The 22,544-nt window shown below is 47.7% G+C and overlaps 2 protein-coding genes across 6 annotated transcripts in view; one reads left to right on the top strand and one right to left on the bottom strand.

The window, feature by feature from the left end:
• cadps2 (Ca++-dependent secretion activator 2) overlaps window positions 1-4,260 on the bottom strand; it is a 91,866-nt gene extending 87,606 nt beyond the window's left edge. For all 5 annotated transcript variants that reach the window (XM_056415730.1, XM_056415731.1, XM_056415732.1 and 2 more), the window contains exon 1: window positions 3,567-4,260. In XM_056415730.1, the coding sequence (XP_056271705.1) occupies window positions 3,567-3,950 (384 nt within the window). In that variant the 5' untranslated portion in view covers window positions 3,951-4,260. The remainder of the gene's footprint in view (window positions 1-3,566) is intronic.
• A 12,554-nt stretch (window positions 4,261-16,814) lies between these two features.
• LOC130195543 (E3 ubiquitin-protein ligase TRIM21-like) lies at window positions 16,815-18,877 on the top strand. Its single transcript, XM_056417130.1, has one exon. It carries the CDS (start codon window positions 17,107-17,109, stop codon window positions 18,427-18,429), a length of 1,323 nt encoding a protein of 440 aa, XP_056273105.1. The 5' UTR covers window positions 16,815-17,106; the 3' UTR covers window positions 18,430-18,877.
• Window positions 18,878-22,544: the final 3,667 nt, after the last annotated feature.

Genomic DNA, 22,544 nt, shown 5'->3' with positions numbered 1-22,544 from the left:
CTTGACTTCACGTCTCATGGGGTCATCGGACCCTATGAGACGGCATAGATCCTATCTGCTGATGGATCATCGAGGTCTGGGTCGTGGAATTCCTGCTCCTGACTACGCCACTGTCCTGTTGAGACTCCGCCCACTGTTGAGACTCCGCCACCCTCCTCCCCACCGCCATCTGCCTGATGGATCGTGGAGGTCTCCATCGTGGAATATGCCGACTATGAACTATTCATACACTCTGTCACATTCATTGAATGTATTTTAACTCTAAATCTGTCCTTCTGTACACATTACATCTATTGCATCTGTCCATCCTGGAGAGGGATCCTCCTGTTGCTCTCCTGCAGGTTTCTTCCCTTTTTTTCCCCCTGAAGGGTTATTTGGGAGTTTTTCCTGGTCCGATGTGAGGTTTTGGGGCAGGGATGTCTATGTGTACAGATTGTAAAGCACTCCGAGACAAATTTGTAATTTGTGAAATTGGGCTATACAAATAAACTGAATTGAATTGATGGTGCAGGTGGGGTTACAGGTAGGTGATGGTGCAGGTGGGGTTACAGGTAGGTGATGGTGCAGGTGGGTTACAGGTAGGCAGGGTTTTTCCTGGGTCAAAATGGGTCTTCGGTGCTCCCCAAAAAAATGTTTTGCGTGCTATGCGCGCACGGTCTGTGTTGCCGTTTCACCGTAATTAGCAGACATCTATGTCTTTTTTTCCCCCCCCATAATTTATGGAAGCAATGCTTGAGGAAATCATTTTGCTAAAATAGATAGGCTAATAGATTGACAATTAGAGATGTGCCGATCACTGAAATCAGTACCTGCCGATCCGATAATACCGATCACGGTGTTGATTGAAGCATTCTATTTATTGTGTAGCATTATTGCCTAGGACTATGAGGAAATACATATATAAAGCACCTCAAACATTAAAGAAATTACAGATTTCTTTAAACTTTTAGGACTTTTACTTTGAAAAATTTCCAAATTGATACATAAAAATTGTTTGATTGCTATTGTAGGGGATTTCAGATATGTATGGAACACATCTGCATTATTCATTTCCTGGAACTCTTGGGGTGATCTATATACAGGACTTTTCTTAACATACAAAAGTCTGACTTATTTTTATAAACTCTTCCTTGGTACAGTAAACATGTTTTAATGTGAGCATAATTTAAGCTAAATCTCAGAAACGATCTCTAAAGATACAAAATCAGTTCATTGTTTACTTTTATATGTTCGTGTATGATTTGTCGACATCTTATTTTGACAAACGGATGTTGTTTCACGTGGTTCTTTCCGCTAACCTTGCAAAACCGGATGTTGTCACTTAAATCCTTCCGCTAACTTTATCAAAACCCTCTTTGCTCCCGATGGAATGTGTTTACCGTGAACATCAGTCTCTAGGGGCTCAGAGCCTCAGACATGTGAGTCGGCTGAGTCGACCCAGAGATTCAACTCGGGGACGGACGCCGCCGGTGGTGAGGATCCTCGTGGACCTCTCACTCTGCGGCCCTCGCCGGGCGCATCGTCTCCGTTGCGGTGCACGGCGATTGAAACGTCTCTGATAGTTTTTCTCCCAGATGTTACGTCATCTGATCGGCCAAGGTTGATACGCCGTTTTGAGAGCGCCGAAAAAAACCGATAATGGGAATATTGGCCGATATGGATCGGCGCCGATCAGATCGGTGCATCCCTAATAGTCCAGGTGTGTTGGTGCAGGTCGGGCTGTTGAGTGACCAGCAGCTGGCCGCTCTGTCCATTCACCTCACAGTTGCGTATTGACCAGACAAGAAGACACGCTTATTAACTCGATTACTGTTGATCCAAACAGAACGAGGGTTCGGCTGTAGCCGACTTGAAACATACTATTGAGAACATATTCGCTGACGTGCACGTGAGGAACACAGTTTTTTTTTTTTTTGTTTTTTTTCCATCGCGGACTTTTTTTGCCTAGGCGTTCGGGAAAACAGCGTAGGCGCGCGCCCAAATGTTCTCTATGCAGGAAAAACCCTGGTAGGTGATGGTGCAGGTGGGGTTACAGGTAGGTGATGGTGCAGGTAGGTGATGGTGCAGGTGGGGTTACAGGTAGGTGATGGTGCAGGTGGGTGATGGACGGTACAGGTGGGTGATGGTGCAGGTAGGTGATGGTGCAGGTGGGTGATGGTGCAGGTGGGGTTACAGGTAGGTGATAGACGGTGCAGGTGGGCAGTGGCGACTGGTGAATTTTTTGGGGGGGGGGCGCAGTTTAAATATCACTCAACAATGAGAAGAAAAGAGGTTTTGAGTAGAATATTGTAAAAAACAAAGCTTTATTTAAAGAACACAGCGTGCTCAACACGGTCCAATAACAACTATCAACACACTGTAACTTTAACATGAGAGGTTCAGAGCAGCTTTAAGGAACATTGGGTTGGGTTTCAGAGGGTCACAGAATGAAAGAGGTTCAGAGCAGAATAGAGTCAGAAAGAGATCACATGTTACATTGGGTGACAGAGCAGACCCACTACTGTAAAGACAAGTAGCTCCTCTCTTTAAAGTGGTCACTTTACTCTCTGGTTAAAGTCAATCATGTCTGTAACCAGCCTGTTTCCATTATTCTGGAGGGAATGTGTCTGTTTTTCAGAACTTCTTCGTTGTGTTTCGATGCCAGTTCGGTCTCCTTCTGCTAAACAGGGTTAGCTTCAGGCTGTTAGCGAGTTAGCTCCATGCTCTTAGCTAGATAACTGCGGCAAGATTCGTGCTTCTTACACTTGTCTGAAGCTCTTTAGATCCCTCAACCCGTTGTAGTCCAGAGAGTTTCAGTCCCTTTGGAACAACAGACGGGAAACTAAACAGCATTACTCACTGAGCCTCCAGCTGACAGCTCCGTTAGCTACCTGCTCGTAGCTCCGTGGAGCTCTCTGGCTGAGGGAACGATACGTCTCTGATCTGCCGAATAGTCCAGTCACGTGAAATAATAAAACGATGTCATTGGCCAACGAGCGCACATTTTTGCGACCCAAGATTCACGTTTCATCCGCCAATGAGAAGCCAGTCCTTGCCGAAACGACTGAAATATTTTCTCGATGCCGTACACACACGTTAGATCGCCTCGAAAAAGGGGAGGGGCTTCTCTCCGTGATAATGGCGATATATTATATTTTTTCACATTAACTTAAGTGGTTGTTGACAGGCTGACGGTCTCCCACACACATTTAGTGCGTCAACACGGTATATTTACTATTTAAATGATTTGGCATATAATGTTTTTTGACAGGATTTTTTTTTTTTTTCATCTACAAATTTGAAGAGGGGCGGCGCCCTAGCGCCCCCTATGGACGAACCGCCACTGCAGGTGGGTGATGGTGCAGATAAATGCTGAATACAATGTTTCGTTGTGACAGTTTGAGTTGTTTTCCAGCCGCTGTGACTCCTGGTGGCCGAATGCTGTAATGACACTCTACTGTACAGGACTTCCAGTTTACCGGAGGAGCCAAGTCCAGCAGCTGGACATTAAACAAGGAAATGCACTCATGTGTTGTGTGCGTGCGTGTTGAAAAAGTCACGTGTCACACCAACAGCCGCGCGCTCACCTTCTGCTGCCGCCGCGCCATGTCGGTCGGCTGCTTGGCGCTGAACGGGTAGGCGACGCAGCGCAGCACGAACACGTACAGCTGCAGGTGCGTCCTCCGCTCCTCTTCCTCCTTTTGGATGCGCTCGCGCTCCTTCCTCTCCTCCTCCTCACCTTCCTCCTCCTCCTGCTCCTCTTCCGCGTCACCTGTAGCGATGCTGCCTCTCGCACCTCTCCCGGGTGCAGCTCCTCCAGGTGCGGCGGACTGACGCACCTGGCCGCCGCCGCTCCGGCTGTCGTTCCCGCGTTTCTCCGCCGCACCGGTGGCCGCATTCCTCGGAGTCTCCTCCGCGACCTCCGGGTCGGACTCCCCGCCGGTGTCGTCGCTGGAGGACGGGTTCAGCATGGTTCCGTTAACTCTCCGGTTTAGTCGACGTGGCGTTACCGGCTGCGCACTTTCCCGGACCCCCTTACCCCACCGGTCCTTCCCCGGTCCGCTGTTACCGTCGGTGTGGGGGGGGGGGGGTACCGACCGTCAGCCCTCACCGGTAATGTTCGGAAGGGTTCGGCTTCTCCTGAGTCGCCCGCGTGCGCGTTTCCTCCCGCGCGGCTCCGGGGAATGCGAGTGCTGGAATGGCAGCAACGCGTCGCGCGCGCGCGCCCCCGCGCCACAGCTGTGTGCAGCGCTCGAGCGTTCCGCGGCCAGCAGACAGGTGAGCGACCTGTGGCTGCAGCCGCAGAGAGGGGAACGGGAATACCGCGCCGGAGAGAGGTCTCACTCCGTCTGTGTTTCTAAAACCACGGACCACCACGGGATAGCTTTACAGTGACGTCAGAAGATTCACGAACATATGAACCAATAGAGTCGTTTAATTAGCAGCTGTTTGTTATTCATATTTCATAACGCCAATCTCTACGAGCATCAGAGATATTGTCGAATAAACAGAAGAACAAACAAATAACAAGCGTACTTTCGTAGAAGAAGAAGAAGAAGAAGGTTTCATGTCGATCAGCAAGACTAAATATGTTCCACACATCCGTGACATATAAAACATATTCCATGGAAGGAAAGAACGTGTAATAAAGTCTCCACAGCGGTGATTTGTATTATAACTCTTATAAAAAAACAATCTGCAAAGCTATGCTTGTTGCGGGTCAGCAGGGGGGAAGATTCTAAAGGAGTGATGCCTCCTCATGCGTAGACGATCTTTGCCTGGACAACGAAAGCAACACGTGAATCATTAAAAATATAAAATAAATATGTGGTTTAATCCCTTCATTTGACGTTTATACATTAATATTAAACGCTATATAATAATTAAAACATTTATTAAATGTAAATATATTATTATTAATAATACAGGACATTTTCATAAAAAGGTGGAAGTTGATTGATTTTCTTTCAACTCTTTCAATTGTAAGAACAATACTCAATGTAAAGTTATATAACTTATACGTGTGTGACGTACATAGCGGCTTCTTTTTTCCCCAACATTTTTTCTCATTTTTAAATTAATTCTTTTATCACTATATGTAATTATTAAAAGCTATATAATAATTAGAACATTTAATTGTGTACACTATTATAATCACGGGTGGACAGAATATTATATATTATAACTTGTGTTTGGACTAGGATGTAATTTAAAGTTAACACTGTATTAATACTAATAAATAACTGAAGAGGAGATTATTAATAAGACAAAAGGAAAGAGCTGATCAGTGAGTAGAAGAGTGAGGTGAGGCGCCCTCTAGTGGAGCTCACGACACACTGCAGCCTGTGTTCATAGGAGGACGCCCTCTAGTGGAGCTCACCACACACTGCAGCCTGTGTTCATAGGAGGACGCCCTCTAGTGGAGCTCACGACACACTGCAGCCTGTGTTCATATGAGGACGCCCTCTAGTGGAGCTCACGACACACTGCAGCCTGTGTTCATAGGAGGACGCCCTCTAGTGGAGCTCACCACACACTGCAGCCTGTGTTCATAGGAGGACGCCCTCTAGTGGAGCTCACCACACACTGCAGCCTGTGTTCATAGGAGGACGCCCTCTAGTGGAGCTCACCACACACTGCAGCCTGTGTTCATAGGAGGACGCCCTCTAGTGGAGCTCACCACACACTGCAGCCTGTGTTCATAGGAGGACGCCTCTAGTGGAGCTCACGACACACTGCAGCCTGTGTTCATAGGAGGACGCCCTCTAGTGGAGCTCACGACACACTGCAGCCTGTGTTCATATGAGGACGCCCTCTAGTGGAGCTCACGACACACTGCAGCCTGTGTTCATAGGAGGACGCCCTCTAGTGGAGCTCACCACACACTGCAGCCTGTGTTCATAGGAGGACGCCCTCTAGTGGAGCTCACCACACACTGCAGCCTGTGTTCATAGGAGGACGCCCTCTAGTGGAGCTCACGACACACTGCAGCATGTGTTCATAGGAGGACGCCCTCTAGTGGAGCTCACGACACACTGCAGCCTGTGTTCATAGGAGGACGCCCTCTAGTGGAGCTCACGACACACTGCAGCCTGTGTTCATAGGAGGACGCCCTCTAGTGGAGCTCACCACACACTGCAGCCTGTGTTCATAGGAGGACGCCCTCTAGTGGAGCTCACCACACACTGCAGCCTGTGTTCATAGGAGGACGCCCTCTAGTGGAGCTCACGACACACTGCAGCCTGTGTTCATAGGAGGACGCCCTCTAGTGGAGCTCACGACACACTGCAGCCTGTGTTCATAGGACGCCCTCTAGTGGAGCTCACGACACACTGCAGCCTGTGTTCATAGGAGGACGCCCTCTAGTGGAGCTCACCACACACTGCAGCCTGTGTTCATAGGAGGACGTGCTCTAGTGGAGCTCACGACACACTGCAGCCTGTGTTCATAGGAGGACGCCCTCTAGTGGAGCTCACGACACACTGCAGCCTGTGTTCATAGGAGGACGCCCTCTAGTGGAGCTCACCACACACTGCAGCCTGTGTTCATGTGAGGACGCCCTCTAGTGGAGCTCACAACACACTGCAACCTGTGTTCATAGGACGCCCTCTAGTGGAGCTCACGACACACTGCAGCCTGTGTTCATAGGACGCCCTCTAGTGGAGCTCACCACACACTGCAGCCTGTGTTCATATGAGGCCGCCCTCTAGTGGAGCTCACCACACACTGCAGCCTGTGTTCATAGGAGGACGCCCTCTAGTGGAGCTCACCACACACTGCAGCCTGTGTTCATAGGAGGACGCCCTCTAGTGGAGCTCACCACACACTGCAGCCTGTGTTCATAGGAGGACGCCCTCTAGTGGAGCTCACCACACACTGCAGCCTGTGTTCATAGGAGGACGCCCTCTAGTGGAGCTCACCACACACTGCAGCCTGTGTTCATAGGAGGACGCCCTCTAGTGGAGCTCACGACACACTGCAGCCTGTGTTCATAGGAGGACGACCTCTAGTGGAGCTCACGACACACTGCAGCCTGTGTTCATAGGAGGATGCCCTCTAGTGGAGCTCACCACACACTGCAGCCTGTGTTCATAGGAGGACGACCTCTAGTGGAGCTCACGACACACTGCAGCCTGTGTTCATAGGAGGACGCCCTCTAGTGGAGCTCACCACACACTGCAGCCTGTGTTCATAGGAGGACGACCTCTAGTGGAGCTCACGACACACTGCAGCCTGTGTTCATAGGAGGATGCCCTCTAGTGGAGCTCACCACACACTGCAGCCTGTGTTCATAGGAGGACGCCCTCTAGTGGAGCTCACCACACACTGCAGCCTGTGTTCATAGGAGGACGCCCTCTAGTGGAGCTCACCACACACTGCAGCCTGTGTTCATAGGAGGACGTGCTCTTCAACATGGGCAGGAGGAGGAAGTCATAAAGTACTAAAGCAGAATGAACTTTAAACTCATAAAAGGACTTTAAGTTAATCTAAGAGACATCAGAGCTGCAGTCAGACACGTCTCAGTTTCTGTGGGAGAAACATTCACCTGAAGCCACCACAACAACAACAACAGAGTCTCTGACCAAAACTATCTAAGAGGGCACTTTGTCATGTGTATCTACCAGAGGGGCATCAGCGACGCCTTGTTCCTTTGCAGATCCTCCTCTGAGGAAGAGCTCGCCCAGGCGCCGACGTGGAGCTCTACCTGGATCCGGCCACGGAGAAGGTGATCTTCCTCATCTCCAACAGCCTGGACTTCTCGTGGGAGTCGACGGACTCGGACGAGAAGGCCGCCTGCAGAGCTTGCCGGGTCCTAAAAAGCTTGGTCCGCAAGATGAGATGCTCAGGGAAAGAGGAGGAGGAGGAGGAAGAGGAAGGTTGAGGGAGAGGAGGAAAAGTCCGACCTGGACAGCTTGTATGGCTTCGCCGGCTGCTCCCTCCACGAGACGGGAGAGAGTGGAAGGGTTCTTCAGGAGGCGGGACGGATGGCCCGGTCGGCGCCGACCTTCCCGCTGACCTTGTCCTCGGGGCAGGCGCTCCGCGTCCTGTCCAGCAGCCGGTTCCACGACGCCAGCCTGGAACTCCTGAGGGATTACCTCTCGAGGTTCTCCACCACGGCCCCCGACATGCTCGACGCCGTGGTGGACAACCTGAAGGACGTGCCGGCCGGCGGCGGGCCGACCACGTCACCGTGTCGGAGGAGCAGCTGACCCCCGCGGCGACCAGGCTCAAGGCGGACCTGCGGCCGACGCTGCTCCGCTTCTTCAGATCGAGCAGAGAGGCGTCGGACGAGGCGAGCGGGTCTTCGTCCGGCGACAGCATGGCGAGCGAAGGGAAGTCAGAGGTGGACGGCGTGGACGGCGAGGCGGAACCTCGGCGGGACGTCACCGAGCGCGAGAAGACCGCCGTCCTCTTCCTCCAGGAGCTCCTCAACAACAACATGACGACGTGGATAACTCTGACCGTCTTTATCGCAAATAAATAAACTGAATTGTTCAAAGTCATCAGCATATCGTATTTATTGATTTATTTAATCTAACGGACTGAAACATGGAATGAAGTGAAGGAAACATGGAATGAAGTGAAGGACACTTCGAATGAAGTGAAGGACACTTCGAATGAAGTGAAGGAAACATCGAATGAAGTGAAGGAAACATCGAATGAAGTGAAGGAAACATCGAATGAAGTGAAGGAAACATCGAATGAAGTGAAGGACACATCGAATGAAGTAAAGGACACATAATGAAGTAAAGGAAACATCGAATGAAGAAAAGGAAACATCGAATGAAGTGAAGGAAACATCGAATGAAGTGAAGGACACATCGAATGAAGTGAAGGAAACATCGAATGAAGTAAAGGACACATATAATGAAGTGAAGGAAACATCGAATGAAGTGAAGGAAACATCGAATGAAGTGAAGGAAACATCGAATGAAGTGAAGGAAACATCGAATGAAGTGAAGGAAACATCGAATGAAGTGAAGGACACATCAAATGAAGTAAAGGAAACATCGAATGAAGTGAAGGAAACATTGAATGAAGTGAAGGAAACATTGAATGAAGTGAATGAAACATCGAATGAAGAAAAGGAAACATCAAATGAAGTGAAGGAACATCGAATGAAGTGAAGGACACATCGAATGAAGTGAAGGAAACATGGAATGAAGTGAAGGAAACATGGAATGAAGTGAAGGACACATTGAATGAAGTGAAGGACACATCGAATGAAGTGAAGGAAACGAGAGTCGACGTTGGTAGAACATTGTCTCTTTGGTTATTTGAAGGCGTTTGGAGTAAAATACAAAATCAACTTTATTAATGTGAATAGATAAACACATTTAACGAGAGAACGGGCACTCGGTAGAGCGCATACCTTCGCATATCACAAGATTGGGCATTGAATTATGAACATTTTGGCATTAGTTGCCAATTGGATATAAATTGACCGCGCTATGGTAAAAAGACGATTTTGACCTTTTTCATGACCTTTGACCCGATCGATCCCAAAATCGAATCAAATGGTCCCCGGATAATAACCAATCATCCCACCAAATTTCATGCGATTTGGTTTAATACTTTTTGACTTATGCGAATAACACGCATACAAATACACGGCGATCAAAACATTACCTTCCGCATTTTCAATGCGACGGTAATAAGTCTCGGTCAACTCAACAACTAGAGGAGTCGCCCCCTGGTGGTCAAGAGAGAGAATGCAGCTTCCACACATGCCCATAATGAACTAAATGATGACATCATGCTGTATAGGACTAGAGACATGAACTCGTGAACGACGTCATCCCGATCAGAAGGTACCGATGTGATGGATCCAGCCTCAGAACTCTTGATTCTGCTTTCTTTAAAAAAAGGAAAGAACGGTCAGTGATTCAAGCGAGACGGACCGACCGCCCCGGCTCCTCGTCGGCTAACGGATCGCGTTTTCGTCCGTTCATTTCCTTCGGATTTTATTTTGAGCAGCAAAAAACGCTGACAAAGTAAACAAAAGAATAAACGATCACACGATCTGACGGTAAACAAACTATCTGCCCTCTTGTCTGAAGCGGCTCTTTCCTTCCACCTGCTGCCGTCATGACGTCATGAAATCACCTCGAGCCTCAGTCATTAACATCTTTCAATATATTCCACTATAGTTCCTACACCGTGAGCATAGTTCTGAATATTAAATTATAAACAATTCTGGAATGTCAATTTACTAAAAACACACTTGTGGCTCTTACACACGTAAAACTAACGGTTTCAGATTAAACATTTATATTACCAAAAAATACAAAAATACAAGCTTCTGTTCGAATGTGAAGGTATTTCCACAGGCGTCACCTCGGGCTCAGGGGGGGAGGAGCTTCAACGTCACGTTCCAGAAGTGAAAGTGAGTCAGAGAGGCAGTCACTCCGGGTTTCTAAACCATTCACCTGAATCCAGAAGCTTCTCCTCATCCACAGCACAGTCACAGCCTCAGGTGAGTCTACGCACACCAAGTGTCGCTTTAAGTCCGATCCTGCAGCCGAAGTCGGCCGCGAGGAGCCGACCGGTCACGACTCGTGTGACCACGAGCGAGCGGGAAACACCCGGAAACCTCAAAACCTTTTCTCACCTGAGGCAGCTCAGCCGATACGATCGACTGTATTGCATCATCAGGTATGAACCTCCGATCTACTCTGAGACTTTATTTATGTATGTATATATATATATATATGTGTATAGATATATTCATATATATATGTATATATATGTGTATATATACACATATATATAAATGTGTATATATATATACATATCTATGTATATATATATACACATATATATATATACGTATATATGAATATATATATACACATATATATATGTGTGTATATATATATATCTCATTTCTAAAGTGCGGAGGATACAAACCAGAATTGTACGTGCGCACGAAAACTGGAAGATGGCGCATGCCCGAGAATTTTTTTTGAAGAATCCGACTCAAACCAGATGAGCCGCATATCTCAGCCTCGACTCACCAAAACCGCTTGATCACCTCCCACAACCTGGGTTTAGGGATTCGCCCCCGGTGCTGGGCTTTCCCCTGGTCTGCCACACCCCCTCCACCAGGTGGCAGCTGGGAGAGTCAACCAAACAGCTTTCATGTCTCCTGGGCAGGGCATCTGCATTTCCACGTCTGTTCCAGACCTGTGCTCAACCGGGAACTTAAAGTTTTGCAGCTCACCGTGTAACCCGTGCATTCGTGTCCTTGGCTGTTGGCATCCATTTTAAGGGCGTGTGATCGGTTACCAGGGTGAATCTTCTGCCCAGGAGGTAATATCGCAGCTTGGTTTTCACCCATTTAATTGCCAGACATTCCTTCTCAACAGTTGAATAGTTCATTTCATGTTCCTTACGGCTAATGTCAGTCACCGGGTGTCATGACCCAGAGTTTCTGTCTTGTGTGTCTTATTTTGAAGTCCAGGACGAGTACGACGACACGGTACGAAGCCCCACTGGGAATGAGACGGACAGGGTTTACATACACGGGGACACGGAGGTGATTGGACACTGGGGAATGAGACATAGTTGGACACAATGAGGGCGGGGCTAGCAGTCACACAGAAGGAAACAATCAGGACCAGGGCAGATCATCACAGGGAAACAGGTGACACAAGGACTATTACATCGTCCAAGTAGGCAGCTGCATACTCACGATGCGGTCGGAGTACCTGGTCCATCATCCTCTGGAAGGTGGCTGGTGCTCCATGGACTCCGAAGGCCAGGACTTTATAATGGTCCAGGCCTTCCGGGGTAGCAAAGGCCGTCTTTTCCTTGGCTCTCTGTGAGGGGAACCTGCCAGTAACCCTTGGTTAGGTCAAGAGTGGACACAAAGCGGGCTGGGCCTAGTCGCTCGATCAACTCATCCACTCTTGGCATGGGGTAGGCATGACATTTTGAGATTTCATTTACCTTCCTAAAATCATTGCGGAATCTCTGTGCCGTCCGGTTTGGGGATTAGCACACTGGGGCTGGACCAGGCACGATGAGACTCCTCAATAACCCCCATTTCCAACATCTTTCTCACCTCTTCTTTAATTGCCTCCCTCTTTGCCTCTGGGATGCGATAGGGCCGAAGCCTCACCTTCTTTCCTGGCTCGGTGATTATGTCATGTTGGATCACATGGGTGCGTCCCGGTAGGTCGGAGAACACATCCTGGAACTGACTGGTCAGCTCCAACATGTCTTGTCGGTGGGCCGGGCCCAACTGGGGGCCTCGAGGCACCTGTGAAGCAACAGGATCTGGGACTTCAACAGTCAATGTCAGTCGCGGTACATCGTCAGGGGCGTGCCATCTCTTCAGAAGATTGATGTGATAGAGTTGGCAGGGTTTCCTTCTCCCAGGTTGTCTCACCTTATAGTTGACCTCGCTCACCTTTTCCACCACTTAAAGGGCCCATGCCACTTGGCCAGGAACTTGCATTCGGCCGTTGGCACCAAGACCAGTACAAACTCACCGGGCTGGAACACTCTCACTTGAGCTTTCCGGTTGTAGATTCAGGCTTGAGCCCGTTGTGCTTGCTGCATATGCTCCCGCACTAGAGGCCATATTTTACCCATCCTGTCTTGCATCTGGTGAACGTACTCAATCATAGAGCGGTGGGCTGATGGCTGTTGTTCCCAGGCTTCTTTAGCCAGATCCAGCAGGCCCCTGGGTCTCCGTCCATACGGCAACTCAAATATATATATATATATTAGGGCTGTCAGCATTAACGCGTTAATCTATGCGATTAATTTGGCCGCGTTAACGCACTAAAATATTTTAACGCAACTTTGTTTACTTCCGGTGTTCGTTGAAGTTTTTACACTCAAACCGAGTGTCAAACAGCGGCAGTACGGTTTGACACTGTTTCCGTTTTTAAAACAATTATTTCTCCGTGAAAATAAGGATCATAAATCAGTTTAACTCGTGGATGAATCAGTCGGGTTTCCTCCTGCTCCTCCTTCCTCCCGTCTCCCCCTCTGATACACAGAGGAACGGAGGGGCGATGTATCGGGTGACGCGGCGCGGAAAGAACTCGTCACACGAAACCTTCACCGTGATTGGTCAATCCGTTTGTCTGTCAACATTTTGGGGAAAAAACAACCAATGAACACTCAGTAAATCACAAAGGACCTCCCACCTCACAGGTAAGGCTCATTAGCAGCCTGTCAGTCAGAGAGCAGAGAACACGGCACCAGGACAATGAGCCTCATTACAGAGCTGAGATTGTTCTGGAATGTTTGATGTAGAACACGTGGGTATGTGTCATATGAAAACGCCGTTAAAAGGTGAATTTTTTTGTTTGTTGTAAAATGTATAAAATGAGCCCCGCCTCCAGAGGGTGAACAGGACATATGTGAATGTCAAGTCAGTTACCAAGGCCACTGGTTCTGCTGTTCAGTGTTAAAGATGACAGGACCAATTGGGTCTCAATATACTATTTTTTTACTAATCTGATGTTTCACTGAAGAAACAATTTATCATCCACGATATTAAATACCTCGCTGGCACTTTATAGGTAGGAGCCTCTTTGAAAACACAGCTCTGTGTGAAGTTTGGTCTTTAAAAAGAATGAACTTTTAACTTTTAATTGCGATTAATCGCGATTAATGAATTTCAAAATGTGCGATTAATTAGTTAATTTTTTTAATCGATTGATAGCCCTAATATATACACATATATGAATATATATATACACATATATATATGTGTATATATATGTATATATATAGTGTAGGAATATATCTCATTTCTAAAGTGCGTAGGATACAAACCAGAATTGTACGTGCGCATGGAAACTGGAACATGGCGCACGCCCGAGATTTTTTTTTGAAGAATCCGACTCAAACCGGATGAGCCGCATATCTCAGCCTCGACTCACCGAAACCGCTTGATCACCTCCCCCAACCCGAGCTTAGGGATCCGCCCCCGGTGCTGGGCTTTCCCCTGGTCTGCCACACCCCCTCCACCAGGTGGCAGCTGGGAGCGTCAACCAAACAGCTTTCATATCTCCTGGGCAGGGCATCTGCATTTCCACGTCTGTTCCAGACCTGTGCTCAACCGGGAACTTAAAGTTTTGCAGCTCACCGTGTAACCCGTGCATTCGTGTCCTTGGCTGTTGGCATCCATTTTAAGGGCGTGTGATTGGTTACCAGGGTGAATCTTCTGCCCAGGAGGTAATATCGCAGCTTGGTTTTCGCCCATTTAATTGCCAGACATTCCTTCTCAACAGTTGAATAGTTCATTTCATGTTCCTTACGGCTAATGTAAGTCACCGGGTGTCATGACCCAGAGTTTCTGTCTTGTTGTGTGTCTTATTTTGAAGTCCAGGACTAGTACGACGACACGGTACGAAGCCCCACTGGGAATGAGACGGACAGGGTTTACATACACAGGGAGGCGGAGGTGATTGGACACTGGGGAACGAGACACAGGTGGACACAATGAGGGCGGGGCTAGCAGTCACACAGAAGGAAACAATCAGGGCCAGGGCAGACCATCACAGGGAAACAGGTGACACAAGGACTTCAAAATAAGACACACAACAAGACAGAAACTCCGGCTCATGACAGGGTGTTCCTCCCCTCACCTGGAACAGCACGGCGCCAATCCCTGAACCTGAGGCATCTCACCCGAAGCTTGGTGTACTCGAGACCGGCTCGGTGCACGAGGCTTTCTGAAGAGTCACACCAAGTGTCGCTTGAAATCCGATCCTGCAGCCGAAGTCGGCCGCGAGGAGCCGACCGGTCACGACTCGTGTGACCACGAGCGAGCGGGAAACACCCGGAAACCTCAAAACCTTTTTGAGGCAGCTCAGCCGATACGATCGACTGTGTTGCATCATCAGGTATGAACCTGATCTACTCTAACACTTTATTCATGTATGTATATATATACATATATACAGTATATATTAGATATATTCCTACACTATATATATATAGTGAAGGAATATATCTAATTTCTAAAGTGCGTAGAATACAAACCAGAATTGTACGTGCGCACGGAAACTGGAAAATGGCGCACGCCCGAGAAAAAAATGTGAAGAATCCGACTCAAACCGGATGAGCCGCATATCTCAGCCTCGACTCACCGAAACAGAGATGAGTCCTCTATCAGCACTAAGGTCTAACAAGACCAGTATAGATATAAGTCCTTTATCAGCACTAAGGTCTAACTAGACCAGTACAGAGATGAGTCCTCTATCAGCACTAAGGTCTAACAAGACCAGTACAGAGATGAGTCCTCTATCAGCACTAAGGTCTAACAAGACCAGGACAGAGATGAGTCCTCTATCAGCACTAAGGTCTAACAAGACCAGGACAGAGATGAGTCCTCTATCAGCACTAAGGTCTAACTAGACCAGTACAGAGAGGAGTCCTCTATCAGCACTAAGGTCTAACAAGACCAGTACAGAGATGAGTCCTCTATCAGCACTAAGGTCTAACAAGACCAGTACAGAGATGAGTCCTCTATCAGCACTAAGGTCTCACAAGACCAGTACAGAGAGGAGTCCTCTATCAGGACTAAGGTCTAACTAGACCAGTACAGAGAGGAGTCCTCTATCAGGACTAAGGTCTAACAAGACCAGTACAGAGATGAGTCCTCTATCAGGACTAAGGTCTAACAAGACCAGTATAGATATAAGTCCTTTATCAGCACTAAGGTCTAACAAGACCAGTACAGAGATGAGTCCTCTATCAGCACTAAGGTCTAACAAGACCAGTACAGAGAGGAGTCCTCTATCAGGACTAATGTCTAACAAGACCAGTACAGAGAGGAGTCCTTTATCAGGACTAAGGTCTAACGAGACCAGTACAGAGAGGAGTCCTCTATCAGCACTAAGGTCTAACTAGACCAGTACAGAGAGGAGTCCTCTATCAGCACTAAGGTCTAACAAGACCAGTACAGAGAGGAGTCCTTTATCAGGACTAAGGTCTAACAAGACCAGTACAGAGAGGAGTCCTCTATCAGGACTAAGGTCTAACAAGACCAGTACAGAGAGGAGTCCTCTATCAGGACTAATGTCTAACGAGACCAGTACAGAGAGGAGTCCTTTATCAGGACTAAGGTCTAACGAGACCAGTACAGAGAGGAGTCCTTTATCAGGACTAAGGTCTAACGAGACCAGTACAGAGAGGAGTCCTCTATCAGCACTAAGGTCTAACAAGACCAGTACAGAGAGGAGTCCTCTATCAGCACTAAGGTCTAACAAGACCAGTACAGAGAGGAGTCCTCTATCAGGACTAAGGTCTAACAAGACCAGTACAGAGAGGAGTCCTTTATCAGGACTAAGGTCTAACTAGACCAGTACAGAGAGGAGTCCTCTATCAGCACTAAGGTCTAACTAGACCAGTACAGAGATGAGTCCTCTATCAGCACTAAGGTCTAACAAGACCAGTACAGAGATGAGTCCTCTATCAGCACTAAGGTCTAACAAGACCAGTACAGAGAGGAGTCCTCTATCAGCACTAAGGTCTAACAAGACCAGGACAGAGAGGAGTCCTCTATCAGGACTAAGGTCTAACAAGACCAGTACAGAGATGAGTCCTCTATCAGCACTAAGGTCTAACAAGACCAGTACAGAGATGAGTCCTCTATCAGCACTAAGGTCTAACTAGACCAGTACAGAGAGGAGTCCTCTATCAGCACTAAGGTCTAACTAGACCAGTACAGAGATGAGTCCTTTAGCTTTCTCTAGAGTCATTCTCAGTTAGTCTGCAGCACTTTCGACTAGATGATCCATCTGGGACGGACTACAGTTGGACCAGGACTCCTCCATCACATTGAGACATGGTATTGAATCAAATGCAGAAGGCAACTTTAAATGTAGCCGCTGTCAGTCGACATCTGGTGTAGAAACTTGTGTAACGGTCATTACTCCGGTAGTGTAAACTAAAAGGTTCTGAGGTAACGTCATTGGGAGTTCATCCTCACTCACTTTGGGCTTGCCAGGTCTTTCCAGCGGCTCCCTCCATCTGACGTGACCAGCTGACAGCTCTGCTCCTCTCTTCACCCGAGCGCCTCAGACATACGGCCACAGTTCAGAAGGTTGTACTGTTAGTTCATAAAATAACACAAGTTTTGTTTTTCCACTCTTAGACATGTCTGCTGCCAGCATGCAGATGACTGAGGATCAGTTCCTGTGCTCCATCTGTCTGGATGTGTTCACTGATCCAGTCACCACACCATGTGGACACAACTTCTGTAAAGCCTGCATCACTCAACACTGGAACGTCAATGTCACCTATCAGTGTCCCAACTGTAACCAGCATTTTGCCAGCAGACCTGAGATGAAGGTCAACACCTTCATCTCTGAGATGGCTGCTCAGTTCAGACAGGCAGCTCTGGAAGAAGAATGTGAAGGAAAGCAGGCCGAGATGAAGAAGACTGAGGCTGAAACCAAGGAGATGATAAAGAAGAGACGCCTGAAGATCCAGGAGCTCAATGACTCGGTGCAGCTCAGTGAGGAACATGCAGACAGAGAGATAGCAGGTGGTGTTCAGGTCTTGACCGCTCTGAAGGTGTCTGTTGAGAGAAGCCAGGCCAAGCTCATCCTCACGATCAAAGAGAAGCACAGAAACACAGAGAAACAGGCTGAAGGCTTCATCCAAGAGCTGGAACAGGAACTCTGTGAACTGGAGAAGAGAAGCACTGAGGTGGAGCAGCTCTCACGCTCTGAAGACCACCTCCACCTCCCCCAGAGCCTCAGGACCCTGAAGGCTGCTCCACCCACCAAGAACTGGACCGGAGTCAGAGTCCGTCCACCTTCCTATGAGGGTACAGTGATGAGAGCTGTGAAGCAGCTGAAGAAGACGCTCAGCAATCAGATGAAGAAGCTGTTTGAGGGCGAGATGAAGAGGGTCCAGCGGTCTGCAGTGGATGTGACTCTTGATCCTGATTCAGCACATCCTGAACTCATCCTGTCTGATGATGGAAAACAAGTTAAACTTGGTGATGCAGAGAAGAATCTTCCAGATAACCCAGAGAGATTTGATCCTTGTGCTGCTGTCTTAGCAAAGCAGAGTTTCTCTTCAGGAAGATCTTACTACGAGGTTCAGGTTGAAGGAAAGACTAAGTGGGTTTTAGGAGTGGTGAGAGAGTCCATCAACAGGAAGAGAAGCATCACACCGTCTCCTCAGGAAGGTTTCTGGACGATATGTTTGAGGAATGAGAATGAGTACTCAGCTCTTGTTGGCCCTCCAGTCCGTCTCTCTCTGAGGTCTCGGCCTCAGAAGGTGGGGGTGTTGGTGGATTATGAGGAGGGTCTGGTCTCCTTCTATGACGTAGATGCTGCAGCTCTTATCTACTCCTTTACTGGCTGCTGCTTCACTGAGAAACTCTTCCCATTCTTTAGTCCAGGTCTTAATGAAGGAGGTCTAAACTCTGCTCCTCTGATCATCTCTCCTGTCGACCACACGCAGTAGAACTACCACTGGATTCCCTCCAGAGAGATCCACTCATATTAATGTAGCATCTATAATATTGGTTATTTACGCTGTAAACATGATTCTTTTTCACATTCTGATCAATCGGTTATTACTTTTTCTCCGTAAATGTTTTTCTATAATTCGTCATAACTCAGACACACAGATTTAAAGCCACTGATTGATATTATCTAATGTAATCTAATTAATTTTAATAACTTTATAGACGTTACTACAGACTGTTGAATAATCAAACCATGAAATCAGCAATAAGGACCATTTGCACATTAATTAAAAATCAATTAAAATGTTATACGGTCTTATTAATTTATATTTAATATATATTGTGAATACCGACACGTATTGGAGAACTTTTAAAGTACAAATAAAGAAAAAGGTGTTTTGTTTTGTTTTGATCATTTTCAAAATAAAAGAGGATTCAATGTTTCTATGTCTGGTTTGTTTTCAGGGGTAAAATAAAGATGAAACTTCTCCACCTCTAAGCTCACTGTGACTTCATGTCTCTCTCGTACCCCCCTCCTCCTCCTCCTCCTCCTCCGAAGCTGCCCCACCTCCTCCTCCGAGCACGGGAAACACGCCGCGACTTTCACCCCGTGAGCCAGCTGAGGTTCGACATGCCGCTAGCTCGCCGGTTAGCACGCGGCTAGCTGGCGAGCTAACGCGCACAGACACCCACCAAACCCCCCGTGAACCCACAGACACTCGCAGCAAACATACCGTTTAAACAATTTATTATTCAATGGGGAAACCCACCGTTAAACAAACAATTCACCGCAGAGAGAGAGAGAGGTCCTGCTCTGTGTCTCCTCTGTCTTGATTGTTTCATTCCCTTCACCTTCCATCAGTCACTCTTGTCTCGTTACTGTCTGATGTCGTACACCTGTTTCCCCCCTATATATTGTGTCAGCAAGTTACTTTTTTTGCCCGATGCGCGCACTCTGCATCGGGACGGAGAGCCGAGAAGTGTTAACGCGACACGTAGAGACAGAAATGACATGCTGCTGTGTAGATACGATCAACAACAGACATTTAGTTTAATAAAAGAACAAAGACGTGCTCTAGAGAAAATTACAGGGGGGCGGGCCAATTTGTTTTAATGTCATGCGATCTACCAATACCACGCCGCGATCGACGTGTTGAGCACCCCTGGTCTACACTGAGTCCTCTCGATTCCTCTGCGCATGAGCTCCTGCACCTCGCTACCCGAGAGAATCAGGCCTGTGTCATCCATCAATCCAGAACTTGTTGTTTCAGCTTTCCATCACTTCTGGATCCAAATGTGCAGTAACATCGACTTCAGGACTAGAAATGCAAAAGTACAACGACTACACTGTAAAGTACTTCACAGAATACACCAGTCTTTGATGAAGAGCGTCATATGGTCGGCCGGCCAGCAGGTGGCGCTGTACCACCACACAGCAGCAATGTGAAAGAGCTCTGAAGAAAGAGTTGAAGTAGAAGTTAATTACTTTATTAAATACAAATAGAATCCTCCAGAAAAGACAAAGAGTAAATGTTTACAAAGTGTTTTTTCCTCCCTCCTGCAGGACTCAACTGGTGACCTTTGACCTCTGGTTGGTGGTGATGCTGCGGCGGCAGACCTGGTAGCAGGTCTGACCCTCCGCTCGGTACGCCGCCACACACAGATCCACCCAGGGACGTCCGCCTGGCAACAGACACCACATTATAAACAAGATATACATTTATCCATCATTAATATAATAATGAGGAACAGGAAATGAGGGAGGAGGAAACCAAGACAATATACAGTGCATCTGGAAAGTATTCACAGCGCTTCATTTTTTCCACATTTTGTTATGTTACAGCCTTATTCCAAAATGGATTAAATTCATTATTTTCCTCAACATTCTACACACAACAACCCATAATGACAAAGTGAAAACTGTTTTTTGCACATTTTTGCACATTTATTAAAAATAAAGAAGGAAAACATAACATGTACATAAGTATTCACACCTTTGCTCAATACTTTGTTGAAGCACCTTTGGCAGCAATTACAGCCTCAAGTCTTCTTGGGTCTGATTCCACAAGCGTGGCACACCTATTTCTGGGCAGTTTCTCCCATTCTTCTTTGCAGAACCTCTCAAGTTCCATCAGGTTGGATGGGGAGCGTCGGTGCACAGCCATTCTCAGATCTCTCCAGAGATGTTCAACCGGGTTCAGGTCAGGGCTCTGGCTGGGCCTCTCCAGGACCTTCACAGTCGTCCCCAAGCCACTCCTTTGTTACTGGGCTGTGTGCTTCGGGTCGTTGTCCTGTTGGAAGATGAACTGTCGCCCCAGTCTGAAGTCCAGAGCGCTTTGGAGCATGTTTTCATCCAGGATGTCTCTGTACGTTGCTGCATTAATCTTTCCCTCAATCCTGACTCGTCTCCCAGTTCCTCCCGCTGAAAAACATCCCCACAGCATGATGCTGCCACCACCGTGCTTCACTGGAGGGATGGTGTTGGCCAGGTGAGGAGCAGTGCCTGGTTTCCTCCAGGCACTGAGTTCAATCTTTGTTTCATCAGACCAGAGCATTTGGTTTCTCATGGTCTGAGAGTCCTTCAGGTGCTTCTTTGCCAACTCTAGGCGGGCTGTCATGTGCTTTTTACTGAGGAGTGGCTTCCGTCTGGCCACTCTACCAAACAGGCCTGATGTGTGGAGTGCTGCAGAGATGGTTGTCCTTCTGGAAGGTTCTCCTCTCTTCATAGAACAACGCTGGAGCTCTGTCAGAGTGACCATCGGGTTCCTGGTCACCTCCCTGATGAAGGCCCTTCTCCCCCGATCGCTCAGTCTGGCTGGGCGACTCTAGGACGAGTCCTGCTGGTTCCAAACTTCTTCCATTCCCGGATGATGGAGGCCACTGGGCTCATTGGGACTTTCAATGCTGCAGAAATCTTTCTGTCCCCTTGGCCAGATCTGTGCCTCCATACAGTTCTGTCTCGGAGGTCGATAGATAATTCCTTGAACTTCATGGCTTGGTTTATGCTCTGATATGCACTGTCAACTGTGATACCTTATAGAGACAGGTGTGTTCTCAATCATGTCCAATCAACTGAATTTAGCACAGGTGGACTCCAATCAAACATCTCAAGGATGATCGGTGGAAACAGGACCTGAGATACATGTTGAGTGTCATGGCAAAGGCTGTGAATACTTATGTACATGTTATGTTTTCGTTCTTTATTTTTAACAGATTTGCAAAAATTTGCAAAAAACTGTTTTCACTTTGTCATTATGGGTTTTTGTGTGTAGAATGTTGAGGAAAATAATGAATTTAATCCATTTTGGAATAAGGCTGTAACATAACAAAATGTGGAAAAAATTAAGCGCTGTGAATACTTTTCGGATGCACTGTATTTACACACATATATAGATATATAACAAATTATATGATATGATATATATATATCATATTGTAGGGGACTCTGTTGGGAGTACATAATTCACAATACTAGTAGGTTGGTGTGCACGATACGTGACTGGGTCCCTTTAAGAGCTGGGAGCGTAACCAGGGCAACCGGGTGGCGTCGAGGGGTTTAAAAGGTCACGAGGTGTCAGTATCACGGGGGAAATGTTTGTGTGAGGAAATAAACGGCCACAGTGTGTGCAGCCAAAGAAAGTGACTTTGTCCATCTCGTTCATTCCCGCGCTCCTACATTGGTGACCCTGGCTCTACGGGACGGATCCAGAAACGAACATGACGACGCACGCAGTTTCGCTTAAGCTGCCGGAGTTTTGGGAGACGCAAGCATCGGTCTGGTTTGCTCAAGCCGAAGCGCAGTTCGCACTCAGAGACATTACCGCAGACTCGACGAAATATTATTATGTCGTGGCGGCGCTCGGCAGTTCGACAGCGGGCCGAGTGGCGAGCATCCTCGAGAACCCCCCGTTCAGCGACAAGTACGCCACTTTGAAAGAACACTTGCTGACGGCGTTTGGACTGCCGGACACCGAGCGGCTCGCCGGCTGCTCACTGAACGGCCTCGGCGACAGCAAGCCGGCGGAGCTTATGGACAAGATGCTGGAACTGTTTCTACAGCAGCTGCCTTTGCAGGTGCGGTCAGCTTTGGCCAATTCCAGGATTACGGATT

Source organism: Pseudoliparis swirei, chromosome 6, assembly GCF_029220125.1.
Source record: "Pseudoliparis swirei isolate HS2019 ecotype Mariana Trench chromosome 6, NWPU_hadal_v1, whole genome shotgun sequence".
Lineage (NCBI taxonomy): Eukaryota > Metazoa > Chordata > Actinopteri > Perciformes > Liparidae > Pseudoliparis > Pseudoliparis swirei.
This window is presented reverse-complemented; position numbering and strand designations above follow the sequence as displayed.

What these genes read in the sequence shown, in the direction of transcription:
- LOC130195543 (XM_056417130.1), top strand. Translation starts at nt 17,107, where the DNA reads ATGTCTGCTGCCAGCATGCAGATGACTGAGGATCAGTTCCTGTGCTCC.